The sequence below is a fragment of the Metarhizium brunneum genome, chromosome 4 (assembly GCF_013426205.1).
Source record: "Metarhizium brunneum chromosome 4, complete sequence".
Lineage (NCBI taxonomy): Eukaryota > Fungi > Ascomycota > Sordariomycetes > Hypocreales > Clavicipitaceae > Metarhizium > Metarhizium brunneum.
Window position 1 is genome coordinate 1,039,777 of NC_089425.1, and position 22,261 is coordinate 1,062,037.

The 22,261-nt window shown below is 48.6% G+C and overlaps 8 protein-coding genes across 8 annotated transcripts; 5 read left to right on the top strand and 3 right to left on the bottom strand.

Annotated features, from left to right (window-relative positions):
* Positions 1 to 1,165: 1,165 nt before the first annotated feature.
* Positions 1,166 to 2,823, top strand: SUB1 (Subtilisin-like protease 1; the record flags this gene model as incomplete). The annotated part of the gene is made up of 4 exons (XM_014685212.1): positions 1,166 to 1,495; positions 1,577 to 1,864; positions 1,948 to 2,143; positions 2,225 to 2,823. The coding sequence occupies 4 exons, from the start codon at positions 1,166 to 1,168 to the stop codon at positions 2,821 to 2,823; spliced, it is 1,413 nt and encodes a 470-aa protein (XP_014540698.1).
* Positions 2,824 to 3,546: 723 nt separating this feature from the next.
* Positions 3,547 to 5,622, top strand: ankrd52 (Serine/threonine-protein phosphatase 6 regulatory ankyrin repeat subunit C; the record flags this gene model as incomplete). Its single annotated transcript, XM_014685211.1, has 1 exon — positions 3,547 to 5,622. The coding sequence occupies one exon, from the start codon at positions 3,547 to 3,549 to the stop codon at positions 5,620 to 5,622; it is 2,076 nt and encodes a 691-aa protein (XP_014540697.1).
* Positions 5,623 to 6,522: 900 nt separating this feature from the next.
* On the bottom strand, positions 6,523 to 12,194 carry SAT10_0 (Ankyrin repeat domain-containing protein SAT10; the record flags this gene model as incomplete). The annotated part of the gene is made up of 7 exons (XM_066130921.1): positions 6,523 to 6,563; positions 6,742 to 11,178; positions 11,241 to 11,382; positions 11,454 to 11,684; positions 11,773 to 11,835; positions 11,925 to 11,987; positions 12,048 to 12,194. 7 exons carry the CDS (start codon positions 12,192 to 12,194, stop codon positions 6,523 to 6,525), a joined length of 5,124 nt encoding a protein of 1,707 aa, XP_065987082.1.
* A 1,409-nt stretch (positions 12,195 to 13,603) lies between these two features.
* On the bottom strand, positions 13,604 to 14,011 carry NDB2_1 (External alternative NAD(P)H-ubiquinone oxidoreductase B2; the record flags this gene model as incomplete). The annotated part of the gene is made up of 1 exon (XM_014685209.1): positions 13,604 to 14,011. The coding sequence occupies one exon, from the start codon at positions 14,009 to 14,011 to the stop codon at positions 13,604 to 13,606; it is 408 nt and encodes a 135-aa protein (XP_014540695.1).
* An 849-nt stretch (positions 14,012 to 14,860) lies between these two features.
* On the top strand, positions 14,861 to 15,436 carry G6M90_00g069800 (uncharacterized protein; the record flags this gene model as incomplete). Its single annotated transcript, XM_014685208.1, has 1 exon — positions 14,861 to 15,436. One exon carries the CDS (start codon positions 14,861 to 14,863, stop codon positions 15,434 to 15,436), a length of 576 nt encoding a protein of 191 aa, XP_014540694.1.
* Positions 15,437 to 16,406: 970 nt separating this feature from the next.
* Positions 16,407 to 17,246, top strand: G6M90_00g069810 (uncharacterized protein; the record flags this gene model as incomplete). Its single annotated transcript, XM_066130922.1, has 4 exons — positions 16,407 to 16,457; positions 16,509 to 16,614; positions 16,662 to 16,936; positions 17,001 to 17,246. 4 exons carry the CDS (start codon positions 16,407 to 16,409, stop codon positions 17,244 to 17,246), a joined length of 678 nt encoding a protein of 225 aa, XP_065987205.1.
* Positions 17,247 to 18,101: 855 nt separating this feature from the next.
* Positions 18,102 to 18,640, top strand: I3ACR (NAD/NADP-dependent indole-3-acetaldehyde reductase; the record flags this gene model as incomplete). Its single annotated transcript, XM_014685207.1, has 3 exons — positions 18,102 to 18,155; positions 18,213 to 18,493; positions 18,556 to 18,640. 3 exons carry the CDS (start codon positions 18,102 to 18,104, stop codon positions 18,638 to 18,640), a joined length of 420 nt encoding a protein of 139 aa, XP_014540693.1.
* A 1,181-nt stretch (positions 18,641 to 19,821) lies between these two features.
* On the bottom strand, positions 19,822 to 21,508 carry ALTA10_1 (Aldehyde dehydrogenase; the record flags this gene model as incomplete). Its single annotated transcript, XM_014685205.1, has 4 exons — positions 19,822 to 20,103; positions 20,176 to 20,875; positions 20,954 to 21,407; positions 21,463 to 21,508. The coding sequence occupies 4 exons, from the start codon at positions 21,506 to 21,508 to the stop codon at positions 19,822 to 19,824; spliced, it is 1,482 nt and encodes a 493-aa protein (XP_014540691.1).
* Positions 21,509 to 22,261: the final 753 nt, after the last annotated feature.

Here is a 22,261-nt window from a genome sequence, read left to right on the forward strand (position 1 = left end):
CCCTGGCAAGCTATCTAATTGACTGCACATGTGGTCAGACCAAGTTTTCGATGCCCGATTCCCTCGCAGAAATGTCATGTGCGCTGCCAAATGACAAGTCACGACGGTGTCGGCTACGGCACCCGACGGATCGGCACTTTGGGTGCTAAACAGATCAACAGTTATTAGGTAGTTGTGGGGTCTCAAAAGCTTCAGATGTCAGCTAGTAGCGCACCTGTATTGAATCAAGGGTGTGGACTATCTAAAGACCCAATGAATGATGGAATAAACGAGATATTCATCGTGTGAACAGTTTTGTTGAAGCGGCGGAACTGCAAGAAGGGACCATGTCTGATGCAACCCCAAGACTAGGAGCCGATGATATCTACAATGCCGCGTCACCGCATTGTGAAAAACCGACGACCTTGTCCGATTTTGAGGTTTCGATATCCGACACATGGATGCTCGGCTTGGGCTGCCTCGCAGGCAGATCAAGTCGGATGGTCTAATCATTAATGAGGGTCCGTTGCTACTTGTGCCTTGCCAACACGAATGTACGACGGACGAGTCAACCGAATCCACAATCCACATCTCTGCCCTGTGCTGCGGTACGCCATCTTTTCCCTATTGGCATGCTGAATAATGAAGTCCTTCACAGTGCCCGAGTGGGCGGAATGACACCAGACAGCTTAATGTCTCCAGAGCTGGTGCTACCGGGCAACACCTCCCCAGCCCAACCGGCCACTTGGAGCCAGTATGCGACGGAGCCGCTGTCAATGCAATATGGAGCCTCTGTATAGCTTAGCTGCTGCCTTGAGCTACTTTAACGTCTAGCTTCATGTCAAGCTACGTCGAACCCGTACCAGTTCGGATATAGCAGGGTATAAAGACTAGGGCAACCTGTAAGAAACAAAATTACGTTTATGCTATGAAGCACAAGTGGGCCTCTACTATTTTGGTCCTTCTTGTCTACGATGACGGGGGTCCAAGGTGACTGGGATTGTGGTGTGCTTCTCGCCCAAGTTAAACATCTGCTCTATGTGTAACCCTCGCCCTGTGACAACTTATAAGTATCCAAAGTTCTTTGCATATTCCTTCATTCTCACTTGTATTATTCTATTAAGCCATCCAGCAAAGCTTAGATACAAGTCAAAGATTTAGGTTCTGTACTCGAGCTATTACCACAATGAAGCTGCGTCGAGCCCTGAGTGGGCTTCTTTTCTCGACTTGCCTGGCGGCAAGACTTCCTACCATACCGAGCCCTGACAATAACCAAGTCGCTTCTACTGACGTCGACGTCAAAGGCTCTAGAGATATTTTAACCTCACAACAGAATGCCCCTGGCAACTTGATCCGGCTCTCACACTACCAGACAGAAAATGTCCGGACCTACGAATATGATCGTTCAGCGGGCCAAGGCATTACTGTTTACGTTCTTGACGGGGGCATTCGACTGACGCACGAAGAGTTCGGAGGGCGTGCTACCTTTGGCGCAGGGTTCGCTTTTCATCAAGGGGTAAATACATGTCCACCTTTCAAAGATATATAACCTCTACTCTATCAACCACGGTCGCGATTCGCTAACTTGGATATACAGGAAGGGGACAGCGATGGCCACGGAACCCATGTTGCCGCTATTATCGGAGGTGCCAAGTACGGAGTTGCCAAGCAGGTACAGATTGTTTCTGTTAAACTGCAGCCCAAGAAGCCCCAGCTGGAAAAAGCTTTAGACTTTGTCCTTAAGGACGTTGAGGATAAAAATATTACTGGCAAAGCTATTATTAGCATGTCTATGTCTTTTCACGCCTCGGATGATATCGACAAAATGTTCAAGCGTATTGTAGATTCGGGAATTGTGTGCGTCGTTAGTGCTGGTAATGGCAATGTACGTTCCCTCTCCCAATTTCGTTCCTAAAGGATAAGCATGGCAACCAATATGAAGACAACTAACTAATTTATAAACTCTAGAGTGATGCGAGCATAGCGTCTCCTGGCAGGGACCCTAGCGTTATTACGGTCGCGGCAATGAACCATAGGTCCGATTCTCGTTGGGAGGAGTCAAACTACGGTCCTGCAGTCGACTTGTACGCTCCTGGCGCCGACATCACCAGTGCAAGTCGAGATTCAGATTCCGCCTCGGTGACACTCGCCGGCACCAGTCAAGGTAAGTACTCCTGGATACATACACTTCACAGGGGTTCAGTTTCCTTTTGGGACTTCCAAGGCTCTGACCTGATTCCGATAGCTGCTCCGCATGTCGCCGGCTTAGCTGCGTACATAATGTCACTCGAGGGTATCACCCAACCCAGCCAAGTTGCCGCCCGACTCAAAGACATCGCCGAGCAGTCCGGGGCTCGGGTCCAGTGGAACGCACCGGATACAACGGGCCTTATTGCGAGCAATGGGCTGGACAAGGGCGGACCGAACTCTCTCTTCCCCCCCAAGAGAATTCCATGGACTCTTGAACCGAAAAAGTCGGGCAAGTGTGGTGATCCAGAGTATAGTGAGTGGAAGTGTGGCAGTCAGAAATACTGTAATGCTTTCGACGCAGCACCCCAAGAACCGAAAACAGGCTTCTTCAAGAACGCCAAAGAGTGTTTCGACGCCCACGAGCCGGCGCCTAAGCTCCCGTGGATCAAGGCCCCGAGCCCGAAGACCGGACCTGACTCTTGTGGATCCGGTTTCGGGGGTAATCCAGCGTGGGCAATTTACGATGATGCCAGCTGTGGTACCCAAGTATACTGTGAAGCGTTTGACAAGATAAAGCCGAGACCCGACTTCCTGTTCGGGTTCAAGGATACCAAGGCCTGTTTGGAGGCTCACGATCCTCCGCCTTCCGGGTAAATATCAGAATCTGCCAGGTATCTAATGTAGTCTAAAGACCTTCAAATGAATCAGCGACTACAATTAGAATACCAAACAATCTGTGGAAGAGAGGTATTTTGCATGGCAATTGCTACGGGGGCCGTGTGGCTGGTGTCCCTGTAAGGATTTAAATAGCTCGAATTAAGGCTCCTTTGAAAGCTCTTGCTCTCCTGGTGAACCATTACTTTTGTCAAGTCACACTTCACCTAAGACTCTTGAACTTATTAATGCTATGGTTTTGTCGTGAGAGCTATCATGAAATTCGAGGAAAGCGTAGTATAATTCATTCATTCTGAGAGAGGTGTTATGGATATTGGCTAGTCCATGCCACCCAAGCGCCAACAGCAAGACATATTCGACCCCGAGTTGTACTACGGCGCTGGTTAGGGTTAGGGTTACACCTCACGGCTGGTGTTATAGGCCTTTATTTAAACTATCGCTAGATTAACCCACCAGACACCTTAATATCCCCAGTGACGCTTTACCCTGCCAAAATCAATGTGTCTACCCAGCCATTCCATATCGTTTTATGCGTACGCAGCCTCCTGCGTATCCAAAGGATATCTGTGGGAACCATTGCATAATTAGATAGGGAGTTAGCGGGTCGTCTCTCCATACTTTTCCTGCAGATAGTCTTAACCTTGGGAGTTGCATCCTCATTTTTCGGTCGCATTTATCGGTGAAAGATGTGCGATAGACGACATGGAACCTTGCAAGAAATTTCAGCCTGCATTAGCCTCTTCTTCTGATCACTCCGACACACAGCGATCAAACACCTCGGAAACGGAGATTCGAGTATGCCTAGACGACGAAACTATTTCCAGTGACCTAGTCCAATCCGTATTTTATCAGAATGTCGAAACAGTCACTCGTATATTGGACGAAAACCGCCACTTGGTCAACAGCAACGTGGTGGACTTTGCAGAAAGTTATCGCAGCTGGAGACTCGGCTGGATAAAGCTTGACACATGGCCATGCTCTCCAGAACGTGCGAAGCTACGAAAGGAAACGGAACCACTTCTTTCATTTGCAGTATACGCATGTAGTTACAGAAAGGGCCATCGTTATACTGACAGCGTACCCGATGAAGCCATCAAAATAGTTGAACTACTTGTCCAACGTGGTGCAACCGTTTGTGATGAGGAAAGAGGCACATTGATTGGCGATGTTTGCTACCGTCAAGACAGTGCCGCTATAATACGACTTTTGTCTTGCGCCGGAGCTGATCCACTCGGCCAATGCCTCACAGCTCAAGAGAAGTTGGTCACAGCTGTTGAGATTGCCGCAAAGGCTGGTGGCCACCAGTCGCTTGCATGGCTTCTGGACTATGCTCTCTCCCAAGGCGAAGCGATTGATGATTACATTGAAGCACTACACACTATAGCACGCAATGCTTATGAAGACTGTCTTCTGGAATTTCTCAAGAGAGGAGCAGAAAAGCTGATTAATCGCAGAGTTCAACCTACATTCACTGCTTGGGGTGCAGCTTGCTCCGCTCCATCGGATTCAGAACGCGGATATACTGCTCTCACAGAAGCAGTCTTTTCCAGCAGCATACGTGGCTATTTCTTGCACACTGATAGACGCCAACGGGCATGGTTAATGGACGAGAGCACCGCGAGAAGGGAACGCGTTGCTTGGAAATTGCTTGAGAAAGGAGCACAAACCAACATAAGGGATCCTCACTCCAATAAAACTCTGATATATGGAGCATGTAAATGGGCCAGCAAAGAGCTGGTCTCCCATTTGATTGACATGTCCGGCCATGATCTGGACGAGAAGTTCCACGAGAGCACAGACCGTTGTCGCCCCGGGCCGGATAAATGGGGAGGAGACGGTGTTGGATATCTTCACATCGCGGCATTTTATATAAATGCCGAGGTGGTGAAACATCTATTATCCAGGGGGTTGAAGCAGCAAACCGACCAATACAAACGAACACCGCTACACTGGCTGGCGTTGTCAGACCAAGAGTACAAATGGGCTTCGCCATCTGAAATATTTTACGGAGGGATTCCGGAGAATCCTGACGTACAGGAAAATCCTGCGCCGGCTTTCGCCGTCAAGGCAGCCACCTATCTGCTTGACAACGGACTGGAAGACATCAATGCCCAAGATTCTTTTGGTCGGACACCGTTGCACTATGCTTGCTCAAATTTGATGTCTGAGCTTCACAGTTTTCTCATATCTCGGGATGCGGATGTCAATCTTAGAGACCACAAAGGATGTACGCCGCTTCATTTGCTCGTCAACGGAACCAGCGGTAACCACCCAAGAGATTGCGCGTTTCCAGTTGAGAGCACGTCCCTGTGTTTCAAGGCATACAGGAAAAACATTGACATTGACGCAAAAGACAATCTTGGGCGCACGCCCCTTCTTAGAGCGTGCGAGGTCCACGCTGTAAACGTCACGAAGCTGCTGCTCGAAATTGGAGCAGATCCGAATATTGGCGACAATGACGCTTGCACGCCGCTCCATTACGCAGTTTCGTTTCCAGAATGGACGCTGTCAGATCATTGGCTGGGGAATTCCTGTCGAGTGATCCCAAGGGCTGAAGAGCTGAAAATGGCTCTTCTTGCTGCCGGAGCAGATGCCACACGGCAAAATAACCAAGGGCAAAACGTGGCTCAAGTTGAGATACAGGAAAAATTAAACTACCAGCAAAAGGCGCTGGAATTGAAGAGGATGATGGAACAACCTGTTAAGCCATATATGGGCCGGGGCCGAAGGACTCGCGGGACAGAGCCGCCAGATACAACTACATTGCGACAAAAATGACATTGGATCTGAGCTTGAACAGTTGTAGCCAGAACTCAAGCTCAACTCTGAATAAATTGTAGTTCCATTTCAATCCTTTTGTTTGTGTCACGATTCAACTAGACTAAGCAACGGAAAATGGTACACTTCTTCCAGTGCCTTAGATAAAACCTTATATACCTATTACTTGTAGACATCCTGTATTTTTACCCAGTGAAAGTTCGCTTATTAGATTCCAGGTATAAAGGGGCAGGAAATTGCCTAATTTCCCACCTCTGAGGCAACTTCAAGGGGATAGTGTTACACGGAAATCACGTTGCCCCTGTTGTTGTTACGCAGGAAGCATGACACAGCGTCGGCAAATATTCAGCTCGTCTACAGACAAACGGAGCTGCCGAGTCTAGGAGCCCAAGTTTGTGTATATTTGAGCATTTAGTTTGGATTTTCGGCTCAAATGGTCGCAAACGGTTGCAAAGACGCCACGCATAAGACTCCAAGGTACACGCCGAAACTTCTACAACGAGCAAAACGCCGTCCATTCACACGCAGTTGAACACCAGAGCTTCTATAGGCAGAATCAGGGGCTGACTATGTTTAATATCCTCTATTTATACAAGCCACTACCTACGGTCAAGCATCGGACGTTGGTTCAAACCTATATGTCCTTCACTTCCTCCAATTTATGCTCTGGATAATGCATGTCTGTACCCATTCCTTCATAGCACTTGAAGCAGTAACGCGTGTCAATGCATTTATTGCACTTGTACAGTTTTCCAAGGATTCGCTGTAAATCCCAGTCTATGGTAAGCTTAATGGAAGGATTGAGCTGACATGGGTAGGCGCATGCACTTACACAAAAGCAGCTGTCACAGGATGACACTGTAGAACGAGCTGCGGCTTCTGGGAGCTCCGTCAACTCTCTCAGTCCTCTTCCTCTGATGGGGTAATTATTCTTTGCATCGCTACGGGGTTTTGTTAGCTCCTGGGCTGCCAGAGACTTGCCGTGGTAAGTTGCCACATGCCACGGCGTCCAGTGACTCTTGGTCCTTGCGAGGCCATCAGCACCCTGCTGTAGCAGGAAAGAAACTAAACCGGAAGACGTGGAGTGGTTTCGACATGCCCAGTGGATTGGGCACCAACCATCGTTGTCCCGGACGTGGATCAAATCAGGGTGGCTGCCAAGAATCATCTTTATTACGATCATTGATCCGCTCCCTGCGGCAAAGTGAAGAGCGTTTCTGCCAAACTTATCGACGCTTCGGAAATTTGCTTCTCCCTTGGTAAGTAGCTTCACCAGGCCCGGGGTGCAGTGAGCAGCAGCAAGATGTAAAGGCAGGCGACCCTCGATATCTTGCTGGTCCGGGCCCAGGTTGGTCTGTTCAAGGATCAGGCTCACCATCTCAAGGCTGGCAGATTTCGCGACCGCAGCATGAAGAGCTGTGCCGTAGAGGCCACAGACAGTATGCGTTTCCGCGCCGTCCTTGAGAAGGAGCTTGGCGAACTCGATGCTTCCATCACAGGCTGCCGCCTGAAGTGCTGTACCATGTTTGCCGCCGACAAGATTGACAACATCGTGGGGTAAGAGAAGCCTGGCGATGTTTAACGCGATTGTATTTGAATCTTTGCCGTGGAAGTTTGATGCTATGGCTGCGGCTTGTAGTGCTGTCCCAAAGGGACCACCGACTATTCTCGGGTTGGCCTGGTTTTCTAGGAGGAGACGGATGATTTCTGGAGCATGTCTTGTCCCTGAACACGCTGCAGTTTGAAGAGCCGTTCCAGATTCCCCTGCGATGATGTTCAAATCCAATCTGTCTGCGGACTCCAGGAGGAGTTGGACGACATCTAAGCTACCGTGGAAAGCAGCATAATGAAGGATGGTCCCTATGTCACCAATGACCTTGTTCGGGTCTAGATTGCTATCTAAGACGATTCGTATCTTGGCGAGGTCTTTTCCAGACTCTGTCGAAAGACATTGAAGCATCTCAGACGAGACCAAGGTAGAAATGCGATAATTCAACTCCATGCAGCGATCTAGTATCAACTTGGTAACGTTGGGGCTGAATCTGTCGAGTGAGAGATCCAAGATGTTCTTATAATCGTCATACTTAGAGGTTCGTGGGATTATTAGACTGGCACCATTCTCCAAAAGTAATCGGACAGCCTCGGGGCAATCTTCGGCGGCCGCAAGGAAGAGCGAGGTCCTACCCGCATTGTCTTCCACATTCATGTCGGCATCCGCGGATATAAGTAACTGCATTACTCCGAGAGAATTATTCCTCGCGGCCCGATGCAATGGTGTCTCTCCGTAGGAATTTTTCATGTCCAACCTCGCTCTTCTGCGAAGCAACACTTCAGCAACCCGGGGATAATCGAAGGCTGCGGCCAAGTGAAGAGCACAGTTGAGCTGGCCATCTTTGGCATCCTTGTCTGTGCCCGAGTCTAGTAAGAGGACCAAGATACCCACCCACCCGAATTCCGCAGCGACACGAAGAGCCTTTTCGCGATCATGCTTAGTGGAACGTGGTAGCAGAGCTTGGACAGTCTTGATGTAGCCACCTTTGCAGGCAAAATGAAGTGCTGTCACGCGTGTAATATGCTTCAGGCCCGCATCTGCGCCTTTATCTAGCAGTCCCTCAACTATGTCGGTGTGGCCTCTCCCAGATGCTTCATGAAGTACAGAGGTATGATGTTGGGCTATGAGATTAACGTCGGCTCCATTTTCAACAAGTTGACGGAAAACCTCGTAATGCCCATACTCTGAAGCAATGTGAAGTGCTGATCTACCCAATTCATCCCTACTGTCACATGACACCTTGCACTTGAGCAGTGCGTCGATAATTTTGAGATGATTCCCTCTCGTAGCAAGCAAGAGGAGAGGAGGCTCAATGTTAACATCCATGGTGACCCTCGAGCGACATGGAGTATTGCTCCCATTTGTGGACGGTCTCGCCATGCTAGTCTCTTCTAGCCCAAGAGAAGTCTCTCCAAAGATGGTGCTGGTAGTTGCAGCCGGCAGAGTAACGGGATCTCCGTCAACGCTCTTCGAAGCGCCGTCTTCGGATCTCGCGGCATTGGAGGCATATTCCTCAGGAGGGGCATTCCCTTTGCCTCCACATAATGTTTGATCATTTTGAACATCGGCAGTATTTTCATCTAGCCCGAGAAGGCAGAGAGCAATATTCGCATGACCACTATCAATGGCCACGTGTAGGGCTGTATTTCTTTCGATGTTTGCCATATTGACATTCGCGCCGTAGCGAATCAAAGCTGAAGCAATCTGACAGAATCCACGACGGCTTGCAGCGTGTAGAGCAGTGTCACCATTCAGATCCGCACTATCGGTGTTCGCTTGAGCACTCAGAAGCCGATTCACAGCATCGACATGTCCATGTCTTGCTGCAAGATACAACGGGGACATGTTAGCGGAGTCAAGGCCATTGATATCCATTCCCGCAGTACATATCATTGCTATGAGGCCTGAGTCTCCATGTCGCGCGGCGACGTGTAGAATAGATTGATCCTGGCCAGGCTCGGTGAGTTGAAAATTAGGGCTAGACCTGTACCAATCGAAGAGTCTCTTGCTCATGATGGTATGACCCCATTTCACAGCTTCATATAACGGGGTTAGCCCGGACGTATCGACATGTCTAGGCCAGCTATGAGTTTTCTCACCCAAGAGAAACTCCATCAGGCGCTTGTTCCCAAGTTTGGCTGCATGGGAAAGAATGATGTCGAACCTGGCGCGAACAAAGTCCGGTTGAAGCTTACACAGCTCGCACAAGGTATCGTCGGACCCAGTTGCGAACGCCTCCATAAGTGTTGATTCCTTGTTCGGTTCGTTCATTACCTCCTGGACATTCAACATCGTTGAGATATCGCCACCTTGGACAACAGCCAAGAATACCAACGACCACTCGGTTGTTTGTTCGAAATGTGGCAGCGAGATGGCTCGTATCGCGATATCAACGGCTTGAGCAAGTGGAATTCCAAGCATACCATGAAGGTTTGTCGGTGCACAGACTCGATTTGGTCGAAAGCTGTCATTGGCGACACCTCTATGGCGTAATAATGATGTCGCCCAGTTTTCCCATTGTTTATCAATATCAAGGAAGATTCTGACTTGTTCATCCATTTCGAGCGGGCCTAGTTGGAGATGCTTGTGCCAGTTCTGAGTTGTATACTCGAGAAAGGGTATTTCACCCGTTACACCACCAAAATTACACCAACAAGGGCATTTCTGAGTTTCCATGGCAGACTTGGCCCCAACTGTGTTGGAGGATGTTTCCTGGCCATGTGGGTGAGCACCGAGGTGGTGAGACAAATATGTCAAGCAACGCCGAGCGATGTCAGAATGGGCAGTATGGCCCATTCTGCACCAGGACATTTCAGGATGGGGATGGTCGAGAAACGCCCCGAAATTCTCGTGTGTTAGGTAGATGGTGTTGTTATCGATTTCTACCACACCACAGAGGATATTCTCAAGCCCTGCCGCAGCGTCAGGTGAAACTCTGCCCGTCTTTCGAGAGTCACCGTCATCATCATCGCAGCCTGGGATGGACAACGCTACCCGTAGCTCATCGCATGTTAGCGGCCGCATGGAATGCACAATCCAGGATAACGCATCTTTTACCAATAATCGAGAACTTGGCGGAACCAGCTCCAAAATCGCCGAAAACGCACTGTTGTCTGTCAAAAACTGATGCAACGCCTTCTTCATGGCTGCTTCGGTGAGAATTGGTAAATGTTCAATGTACCGAAGAAAATAGCGGGTGCGCCGGAGATCTATTGATCCCATAAAGATGCGGTCCAGAATGGTGCTTCTCAATGGAAATGAACCTCGATTTCTTTCGCCCACGAGGTCTAGTTGCCGTTCGAGGTCCTTTCGCAGTTCAGCATGCGCTTCTGCTTCCCCGAGGTTGACTTCAGCATGAGATGTCGTTTTCTCGGGTATTGTGTCAGACACAGCATTTCCTATGATCAGGATTTTGCTCGGAACTTCCTTTAATTCACTCAGTGCCGCTAGGTCTGCAATAAATGACTCATGGCAATCAAGAGATCTTGGCTGCTGCGACTGATGGATGATGCAGAAGATCTGGTTAGTTGCAGAACAGCATAGGAGGGTCTCGAGACTCTTCCACAAGAGCCACTCAATCCAAGTAATATTGGATCTACAAATAGCACTCCTCAGTTCATCCTGGTAATTTGTAATTTCAAGAAACAAGCGCGGGCACCGATAGAGTATTTGTGATACTAGAGAGGCCAGAAGCTTTGCACGTTTGTAAGTTCCCTTTCCAAGCTGATCATAGGAAGCGGTGATAAAAATACCGGTTTGATTCTTCCTCATATCCTGAATGGACGCAGTAATTGAGCTCAGGAATGAGGTCTGGTCCACTGTTGGATTAACCGTGAGGACCTGTAAGTGTCGGGTTGTTGAATTCACCCAATCTTCAAGCACAGGTTTCGATAGAATCCAGTCGCAGAGATGCCTGTATATTGGCTTGGAATTTGGACGGTTTCCAGTTTCCAAGTCGCCTCGGGAAAGCAATCGCATACCAGTCACATAGTCCTTCCACTTCCCTAATAATCCCATTATATCAGTATGCACGTGGTAGTGTCGTAAAGATAATGGGGAGTCTAACTAGTCAGTGCATTGATGAGCAAGTCAGTCGTAACCTTGCGGAGCTCGGGCACGCAAGCATCGCCCATCATAGTAAAGCTTGCGTCAACACCGATCTGAATCTCGTTGTCTCGATCCAAAGTCGCAGCGAATTTATCGACTATCTGCAAGGAATTAGACCATACCACATATATCAGCTATGAGGCCCCTAAGAGCAAATGGGTTTGTCTCTCACAGTTTCATAGTTGGCAGATTGAGATTTATTTTGAAAGATATTAACGATCTGAAACTGGCCACCAATAGAGCCGAAATCTTCAGCCAGTTTCTCATGCAAGGTAGAGAGTTGGCGCACAAAGTCGGGGGCCCAAGTGCCATATTTCCTAGTGAAACAGATACGCAGCATCCTAGATAGTGTGTGGCCCCACGGTAGAGCATCTGAAGCTCTGTGTGCGGTGCCGAAGAAGAGCTAAACAAGCGCAGAATGAATTCATTTGAGTTATTAAGATTCCATACTGTGTTTGAACTCGTGCCATATTGGTGGGATGGGGGCATACCACCAGTGAAGTGTTCTGTAATATGTCTTTGTATTCAAGGTTCCTCGAGGCCATGACAAGAGCCTGCAAGCGAGATGAGGCGTGAAGGATTAGCAAACGCTCTGCATTCATCTTCTTCAAGGAGGCGATGTAATATCTCAATTGCTTCTTACTCTTTTTAATACTGTGCCGCCGATATCATGTGCTGCGAAAACAAGGGTAGGATGGAGCAGAGACTAAAAATAGTTTCAATATTTATGGCACCTCAGATCATGCCGCAAAACCCGAAAACATACGGAATTACTATCCTGAGGAGAGTCGGATTCGAAGTCGGAGTCGGATTTGGAACCGGAGTCGGCGTCATCTGTCATGGCAGATGATACGTCTCTCAGCAGCTGCTGCGCCAGGTTATCAATGTCTGCGGTTGGGTTTTTATAAGCCATATTAGAGATACAAAGCTTTAATTTCTTCATTTCGAATAGCGGCGGCGGGTAAGGGTCAGGCACCCAACCAGATTCGGGGCAAAAACCGTGGACATCGAATAACCTGCATCGCTGTTATTGACATCTCTTCAAACAGCTTATGTCGATGGTACATACAGTAGCCTGGAGTGTAGATTGCGCTTCCTTTTGCTTTTATACACCCATGATGATTCATTATTTATAACAGAGTTCGCTTCACGCCAATAATCCATTGTTGAACGAGTCTCCTTTTTCCAGGTGAGTGTTATCGATATTGTCTTCGAGTCGATCAGGTTAGAACGAATGGGACGCCCTGGTTGTTCCAATACCCTTAGACAGAGATTCAAATGGTAAGTAATGAAATACGGAAGAAAAATGGTGTCTTTGGTCGTAGGAATAGTCCGAGGGGAAAGTGGAAAGTCGTGGGCAAGGTCTTGACTCTTGGGCATCAGAACCTGTCTGGTGTTTTTGTGTTGGGGTCGAGACCGTCACGTGCACAGCACAACAAAGACGTCCATAGTTGGCAGGCACTCTTCATAGCTTACGTTTGTTCCTTCTAAGGAAGGGAAGGGTCTGGTCCAAGCTTAGGGGACGTGTGATTTATGAAACAGAAGGCCGGGTACGCTGGCACGAGTGGCATCCTCACGTACTTGGTACTGACTGTGCTGCAGAGGCCATACAACTGTCTGTATAATCAGGGCAGAGAAACGTTCCCTGGAGAGGACGGCGAGATGACGTGAAGAGCACTGCAAGCGGAAATTTCGAGGATGACTTGACTTTGTGGTGTTGTGAGGCTGCTAAACCTGGTTCCAGGATTACAAAGAGAGATGCTATCAAGATCGTACACACCAGTTGGACACTTGTTCTAGACCCGACGATGTGGTCCGCCGCTTCTCTGGACAGCTCTGGACAGGAAGCGATCAAATGAGGAATTTGACACATCAGAAACGCACGGCAACCCACAGCAGATTGCCGCGGGAAACGTTGGAGGGTTATCCAAATACCAAAGCGAATATGGTGAACCCAAAGCAGTCCCTTATTTACTGACAAAGGCTCACCAATTTTAGCATCCTAGCCCTGCCCCTTTCCCGATACACCATTGACATTTCCCTGCCTGGCACGTCATTTGCCCATTGATTTGAAGACCATGTGCTAGATGGTTGGCAGCGCCAGGAAGGGCATCCTGAGGAGATATTTCCTCACAGTCACATTCTCTACGGTCCCGGCCGCAGCCCAAACACTGATCTCACGGTTGCTCATTTCGAATCATTTCGAATAGTACCGCTACCGATGCCTCGTCCTTGAGGTGTGAAAATAAAAGACCCAAATCGCCGTCAAAGAGATCCGTCAACTCGGCTGCCACCTAAATGCCTGTAGGACCACCTCCAACGTTAAAGATGTGAAGCAACTTCTGACACACGGGGCAATGACGCCATCTCGAGTAAATCGTTGACCCGGCTGCGCATCGTGTTTGCGTTGGCCACATTCTTTACGAAGATTGCGTTCTCCTCCACATTGGGAATACCAAATTTGTTGCTGCGGCGTCCCGGCGTGATGACCATCTTGTCATAGAAGACGTTGAACTGCTCATCCTTCAACTGCTCAAAGGCCGGCTGGCAGACGACTGTCTGCGTATGGAAAACGACATCAATGACATATGCCTTGATATACCTAGCATGGAAGTCCCTTCGACGAATGGGCTCATGGGCGACACGAGGATCAAAAAGCCTGCAGGCAGCACTGGCAAGGAGAGGCGTCACTGCAGAAGTTGGTTTTTTCGGGCGAAATGAGGGTGTCATGGTACTTGCGGTGGTCGATGCCGTGTCCTAGCCGGTAACTGCCCCATCTACTGCCGATGATGACTACTTTCTACTTCTGGGCCACTGTTGACGTCTCGCCGTCGAGGTGTAATAGTGTCATACGTGCAGGAAATAAGGCGCGGGCAAGGAGGCTGTAGCGTAGAATCTCGCATTGCTGGGATTCCCCGGCGCCACGTAGCAACTTATCATTATTTATACGCAAGGACAGGCCAACGGCGGTGGTGTCCAATCAACAGCATCTGTCGCAGCTCGCACATTACCATCCGTGTTTGTCAAATGCGCATCAAGGCAGGCGATAGATGTGTCGACAATCATAGTGCACAGAATTCTTATTTCGGTAGGTTTATTCGACGGTTACACCAATCCCGCTTCCATATGGCAGACCTTTTCTTGGAAAATCTTGAAACTTTCAACTTAATCAGGGTACAGTAGTGAAAGATGTCAACAGCAAACCAATTGACATCATTCGTCTCGGCATGCTATGCGCCACACGGGGAGACTTGACTCGCTATTTGCTCGGGAATTCGGGAGAATCGCGGGCTGCGGGATTCGATTTATATTGGCCCCGATCATCGGCGAAGTCAACTAGTTCGACCTCCAATATACGTGGCGCCGGCATCAGAGCTGTTGATATTCTCTATTGGTAGGAAAACTAACGAAATGGTCATTGTCCGGCTTTTCTCCGTACGCGCGGGGGTTCTCTTGGCTCTGTTCGATTGCCACATGCATGTATATAAATACTTGCAGTCACCGATCGTTTGGCAGTTTGTTACTGTATGTGCCATAAAACTGATCACAAAACACTGCCTACCTACCATACCTGCTACAATGACCCTTTCCCTTCATCCTCTTATCGACGGTGGTATCGTCAAAGGCGAAGCCAATTTTGCCGGCGGAACCCTATACTGCCACTGCCCATCCGACAAGGTGGCCGTTTCGCTGAAGAGCAATGTCGCCCACAATCACGCCTGCGGCTGTTCCAAGTGCTGGAAACCACACGGTGCACTCTTCTCCATTGTTGGCGTTGTGCCTCGGGATAGCCTCTCCGTGATTGCCAATGGGTCGAAGCTCGTCGTCGTGGACAAGACGGCCGCAATCCAACGACATGCCTGCACAGACTGCGGGGTTCACTTGTACGGCCGCATTGAAAAAGACCATCCGTTCAAGGGGCTGGATTTTGTGCATGTTGAGCTGTCTGACAACAAAGGGTGGCAGGAGCCGCAATTTGCGGCCTTTGTGTCTTCTATTATTGAGCAGGGATTTGATCCCCGGCGCATGGATGACGTGAGGGCCAAGTTCAAACAACTCGGGCTTCAAACTTATGACGCCCTTTCACCACCGCTTATGGACTTGATCGCCGTGTTTACAGCCAAAAAGGCGGGAATCCATTTTTCTGAGTCCTAGCGACGAGGGATCCATCATGGTGTATGGGTGTTTTCTTGTAAAGGGCGGATAGGTCGCACTTGACATCTACAATGCTTGCTTTTGGCTCCAAGCGGTAGATGGGGGAGGGATGAACAGGTTATGCGCGTCGTTCGAGAGGAGGAAGAATGAAGCTGCCGACTAAGCCAATACAAGGCCCTAGCTGGACCAAGAGGAATGAACTCCTACAAGCTCAGTAGCGGAAAAATATGACCATTGACAGTTGATTTGCAAACTTGACCCTCTCCAGTCATGCCATCTACATAGAGACACTCGCCATATACCCCGCATCGATGGATCCAATCAAGATGCCGAGATTCCACCGGTTGTGGGGTGTCCTCATGGCAGGTGGGGGGCTCCGGCTCATGAATGGCTTACCGATTGATTAGGGCCCGGTTAAGTATCCACCTCCCGTGGCGCTTGACAGGGGTGGACGCCGGACTCCGACATGGACACAAAGGAATCAATTAGCTGCAGGGATATCATGTTACATATTGGCAACCAAGGTGTGTCGCCGCACGACCTATTGGAACAGCTCGGGTGGTCTCATTGGAATCCAGAACTCTGACGCCTTCAATCAAAACGGTTACTGCACTACACTAGCCGATATCTCTGCCTCCTTGGCAGGAAGGCTACGTGATTGTGACAAGGGTTCGATATAGAAGGCTTAGAGCAAAAGGGCCTAATTTAATACTAATCTTAAAGGGTCTCTAAGATTTTAGGTTACTATAAAAAAAAGGTAATTACCTTATATATATATAAAATACTTAAGCTTAAAGCGTATACCTAGGTATATATTTAAGCTATATAACTAATAAGTCCTATATTAGTAAAGCCCTTTTATTATAATTCACGATCTGTTGGGCCTTTTCCGTGTAACAGTAATGCTGGTGCTAATTGATGCCACTAGGTAAAGGCCTTCCTCTCAATCGGCCTTATGTCTTGCCCTGCCATGAGCCTCAACAATGGTAGCACAACGATTATCTTTATCACTGGCAATGCGGTTTGTCTACTCTCTTCCCTCTATGGATAGCCATGCTGATAAATTCGCCAGCCTTATAAGGAGAACAAGTACAACAGTTCGCGTGTAATTCGAGACGCCACCCCGAGCCTTATCAGCCGCCTTGGCAAGCCCGATATTGTCGTTCTCAAATACCACAGTGATTCGTTCGATATCTATGAGGATATCTTGAAGATGATTGAAAAGGTCTGGACCGCTCGACGATCTTCCTTCCTTCTGAGCCTAGCCATGATCAAGAAGATGAAGTGGTCGATTTTGCTTTCGGCCTTCACCTTGGGATGACTACTGCAGTCCCAGAGTTCCAAGCTGAGAGAATTGCGTACCGAGATGGGTACGAGAGACCTGGCGAGGACGGCGTGTACATCAACAAGGAATACTTTCAAAAACTTGGACTCCCAGAGAGTCTTGATCCTGCCTTCGACTCTGACACGGCTGTGGCGCGTGTAAAGGTCACATTTCCAGTACGTCTCTCCTACCCCCTACGTCGTTTTACAGCTAAAAGGCTTACATTGTTGGTCATCTCAGGAAATACCTATTCGGGCTTCTGCCGACCCCAACAGCGGCTTTTGCGAGTACCGACTTTACTCGTCTCTGGCAGAACTGCAATTAAACTACATATCAATGCTCGGAATGGCCGCTTTTCTACACGTCCCCAAAGATAATTCACCAGAAGCGATCCAGCTTGATGTCGATGTCGTCACTGCCTACATCACCGCACTAGTAGTAGATCAGCTCTCTAGTCAAAGCAACTCAGATAAGTCTGCGTTGTAGTGCGTTCAAGGAGATATTGGCATGTTTGAAGTCGGTGAGAATCACACTTGCTTGATCCTAGGCGAGATCAAGAACTCGGGCAGTTTAATAACTAGGTTCTTATAAGCTTTATAAAAGGTTACCTCTCGTAAATTTATATAGAACACAGGCATAAATAAAAGCGAAAATATATAAATTTAAAAGAGGGCTTAAAAGACTCTTATTATTAATATATTATGCTAGTTATATCTATATAAATACCTATAAATAGCTTCAATTTGAAGAGAATTCCGAAAAATCGCGTTTAAAATCCTTTTTAAAAAGAAACAAGTCAGTTTAGCACCTAAAATAGTTATAATAAAAGCTTATAATAAGCGGTTGAATTAATAGTATGGAGCTAATAATTCGCTTTAATATTAAAAGTCCTTAGTTTTCTTCTAAGGCTTAAGGGCAGATAACCTTCAAGTACCTATTTATATGAAACATTGGTGAGCAAGCGAGCCTAGAAGCCTAAGGCCTCAAATAGGTCTCGAGCCCCTGTGTAATTCGTCGGGTTCAAGGTTCGACCCGTCTGGTGCCTTTTTGACAACGTGACTTCCGTCTGGTGTCACACGGCCCACGGGAGCAACTGCATTGTGTGTCTGCCCCACTAACCTTGCTGCCTCAAATAATCGATTGCCGTTATTTTAGCAACAGGAAGCCTTGAGTTGTCTTAGCTTCAAGCATATGCATCGACTGTTCCATTAATGTCAATGCTTCCTTGCACGGTCGAGTTCTTCTGCTCTAAAGTTTCAGCTTGCTCCATTGCAAAGCAATCGGGCTTGTTAACTGCAACGAAGGCGGTTAGAATACCGACAGTCTTGTCGGCCGGAAAAAATGGAGATTCAGTCGTTGCCGCTCAGGAATGGAAATTCCATACATGTACCCAAGGTAGGTCATTCCTCCTCTGCTCCATGATACACAGGTAGTCATTTACTTCCAACGCAGCTCGGTTTCGGAACAGGTACCGCATGGTACAAGCCCGACGGCAAAGGTCCTTTTGACCAGTCACTCGTTGATATCTTAAAGAAGGCAATTGGCGCAGGCTTCTCTCACATCGATCGTGCAGACGCCTACGGGACCAAGGAAGAGCTGGGTGTCGCGATTCGCGAGTGTGGCGTTCCTCGAGAGCGACTCTTCATCGTGACCAAGGTCCAGGACAATGTCTTCAATATTCTCCAAGCCATCGACAACAGCTTAAAGAAGCTACAGCTCTCCGATGTTGATATGTGAGTCAAGCCTGGCCAAGTCTGCACTGGCAAATCATTCATGCTTGCGTCACTTTGATTAGGTACCTCATTCATGCGCCTTTCTTCGCCAAGAACGATGAAGATCTCGAGAAAGCGTGGAAAGACATGGAGCAAGTCAAGGCATGAGGCAAAGCAAAGTCCATCGCAGAGCGCTGTTTCACCTCCGGTGATCAACCAGATCGAATTCCAACCATATTTGCAACGTGCGAACCAGTACGTGCCTTGGATGCAAAGAAAATGGCATCCAGGTTATGGCATTCAAAGGTTTGGTGCCTCTTACCAAGGGAAAGTGCGGTCCTCTCGATGCACTACTTGAGACCCTAGGCAAGAAGTATGACGTCGAGCCAAGTGCCATTCTTTTCAACTGGCATAATCAACAGAACGTAGTTGCTATCACGACCACCCGGAATCCAGACCGTTTGACACAGTATAGGAAAGCGTTGACCTTTAGTCTGACACCTTCGGAGATGGAGGAAATTACGCAGATTGGACTGTCACATCATTTCTGCGCTGCTCATCAAAAGAAGTTCGATGTCAATGATCGTACCTAGTTTTTGTCGATGCACGTCGTCATATCTGTGGAGAATTTGACTCGGATTACGAGTAGACTCTACGTAACAGTGGTTCATCATATCTCTAGATCGTCTGAGTCGCCATCTGCTGGTATCTATAGCACACTCCTCCATAGTTACGCACATGATTACGCTAGCTCATAGTTCTTCCTCGTCCTTGCCTAACAAATATATGTGGAAACATCTTAGATTTGCCGCTTATCTAAATTCTATAGAATGTCGCTACTACAAAGGTACAACGCTATAAGTGCTCTCATCACTCTGAGATTACTACTAATAAGCGAGGGCTAAATCCTCAAGTCCTGAGGGGGACTTTCACTACGCTATCGGTGTAGTTTAACAGCCACGCACTGAACCATGAGTGTGATGCGAGACACGCATATTAAACTAACAAGTAGATGTTCAATTTCCAACAGCTAGGGCCTCTCACCAACGTCATTATTTGTGTCAAATCGCTTCAAGTACTGCTACAAGCCAATGAATTCATGGCTACGAAGCATTTCCGCATCAGTAGTACCTTGTTAGTTTGGGTCAGACAAGCGATACAAGAGTCCAGACATTCTCACATCTGTCTCCTGGGGCTCGACGTCATTTGGTAAGCCTTGGGAAACAAATTGACCAGTATGGATATGATGAGAAGCAACGTCTACCCCAACTACTCTATCCGCAGAACCATTTCTACATAATTACATATGAGCGTTTTGAGAGGCCTGGGCAGCCCAAGGGTTCTTCCCTTTAGGCAGGTAGGATGTTGTGCTTAACACTCTTCGTCACCAACCAGTCCTCAAGCGCTTCCTGTCCCATATCCCGGCCGAACCCGGACTCTTTCACGCCTCCAAACGGCGCGTTGGCGTTCAGCAGACCCCAGCAGTTTACCGTGACCTGGCCACTCTCGAGTGCAGCCGAAACTCGGTCCGCACGATGAATGTTGCTGGTGAAAATGGCTGCACTCAGTCCATAGCTGCTGTTATTGGCCAACCCGATGACCTCTTCCTCAGTTTCGAACTTGGCAATGGACTTGAAGAAGACAGAAATTAGCAATCAAGCAACCTTGACATGATAAATACCAGTCTTGGGGCATAGACATACCGCTACAGGGCCAAATATCTCCTCCTGCATGAGACGCGAGTCGTTTGGTACATCGGCGAAAGCCACACTGGGCACGAAGTATCCCTGAGAGGTGTTGTTTTCGCTCCCGCCAATTACCCTAAGGCCAGACTCCTTTGCATGTGCAATGTACCCCATGATGCGGCTCATCTGCTTCTTGTTTACAATTGGGCCTTTTGTACTCTCAGGCAACAGAGGGTCACCAGGAGACGACTGCTTAATCTTCTCTCCAAAAGAATGAAGGAATTTCTCGTATACGGACGAGTGCACATATATGCGCGATCCCGCGGCGCACACCTGCCCGTTATTTGCCGTAATGCCCAGAGTCGTCCAGAATAACGCGTTCTCAAGATCTGCGTCTGCAAAGACAATGGACGGGCTTTTGCCTCCCAGTTCCAACGACACCTTTTTAAAGTTGGAGTCGGCGGAAGCCTTGAGGATTTGGCGGCCCGCAATGGAACTCCCGGTAAAGGCAAGCTTCTTGACGCCCAAGTGTTCGGCGAGAGCCTGCCCAGCCACTGGACCTTCTCCGGTGATGATGTTGATGACTCCCGGTGGAAAGCCAGCCTCACGGACGAGCGCCGCGAGTTTTTGTCCATACAACGGTGCTGCTTCCGGCGTCTTGATGATCAGCGTGTTGCCGGCGGCGATGGCAGGAGCGAGCTTCCAGCAGGTTATAATCCTACATCGACCCCATCACCCCATGTCAGGAAGCCGAAGTCTCGGTCACGAGGCAATTTGTGGGGTTTGGGCTACTTACAACGGCGCATTCCACGGGACAATAGCGGCGCATACCCCGATAGGTTCTCGTCGAGTGTAGGCATAGCCCTGGGGGATATGAAGCAACTGCCCGGTAATCTTGTCGGCCCATCCGGCGAAATACCGTAGCGTCTCGCACGCCTGCGGAACGTGGAGGCCCTTGGATTCCCCGGCCAAGATGCCCGCGTCAAGAGCCTCGAGACTAGCGAGGTCATCGATGTCGCGCTCCATTAGGGAGGCGAGTTGCAGGAGAAGCTCTCCTCGCTTCGCTGGGAGCACATCCTTCCACGGGCCTCGAAAAGCGGCTTGCGCGGCTGATACTGCCGCGTCAACATCAACGCGTTGTGCTGATGATACTGAGGCTAATAAATCACCGGTAGCAGGATTCTCCACTGGCAAGACATCACCGCCGACAGATGGCTGGAATTCGTTGTTGATGAAAAGGCCGGTGTTTACTTGGATGATTTAGTTGGATGACTCTGGTCGCGTTTTTCATGGGTCATGCTTTACCTGAGACGGGTTTGCCTCCTACACCCCGTAGTTCAATTGTGCTCATGACGACAGCGGGAGAATATATATTTTGTAAAGTGTTCTGGTTTGTATTTCAGCCTTACTCATATAGTGGCAATGGTATGTAGAATGCGGAGTCGGTTTAGAGATGGGACGGCTGAATACAATATGGCACGTCAAGTCCTACATATAAGTATTATATTTCTGCCAGGGGTACGTCAGCTTGTAGTGGTCCCGGGTTCCGAGACGATAGCGTCACATCCACGATCGGACACGCCAATGGGAAAATTATCCACTTGGCCAAAACCTGTCTCATACTTGGTCCGTCAAAGCGCATGAAGCTAACACACACAATTATTAAGCTTGTCAGACGTCTTGCCTCTACTTTATCACTATCGCAGCGAGGTTCTGGCTGCCTTGGTAGCTATGGTATATAGCTGTAGACAGATCATTTCATTGTCCTCAAGTAGTCGTGCACTCTCATCAATCGTTGTTGGAAAAATAATACCATCAGAACAGTGGAGTAGGGTAGGACGAGCAGGACCGAGGAATCCGGTTCTCGGCCTCCAGTGGGGGCTCTCGGCGGAAGAATCCGAGTCGGAATTCGGAATCGGAATCCTTCCTTGGCGGCATGTCATGCGTCCACCTTGCCTTCCAGCGCGCACTACCAAATAGCCAATCATAATGTTGGTTTAAATAAAGTAATTACAGCTGCTACGGCAATATTTGTAGGCGTGTACAATTTTTGCCTTGTGGCTTAGTTGGGATTCGATCCAACACATGAATGACCACAGGGGTG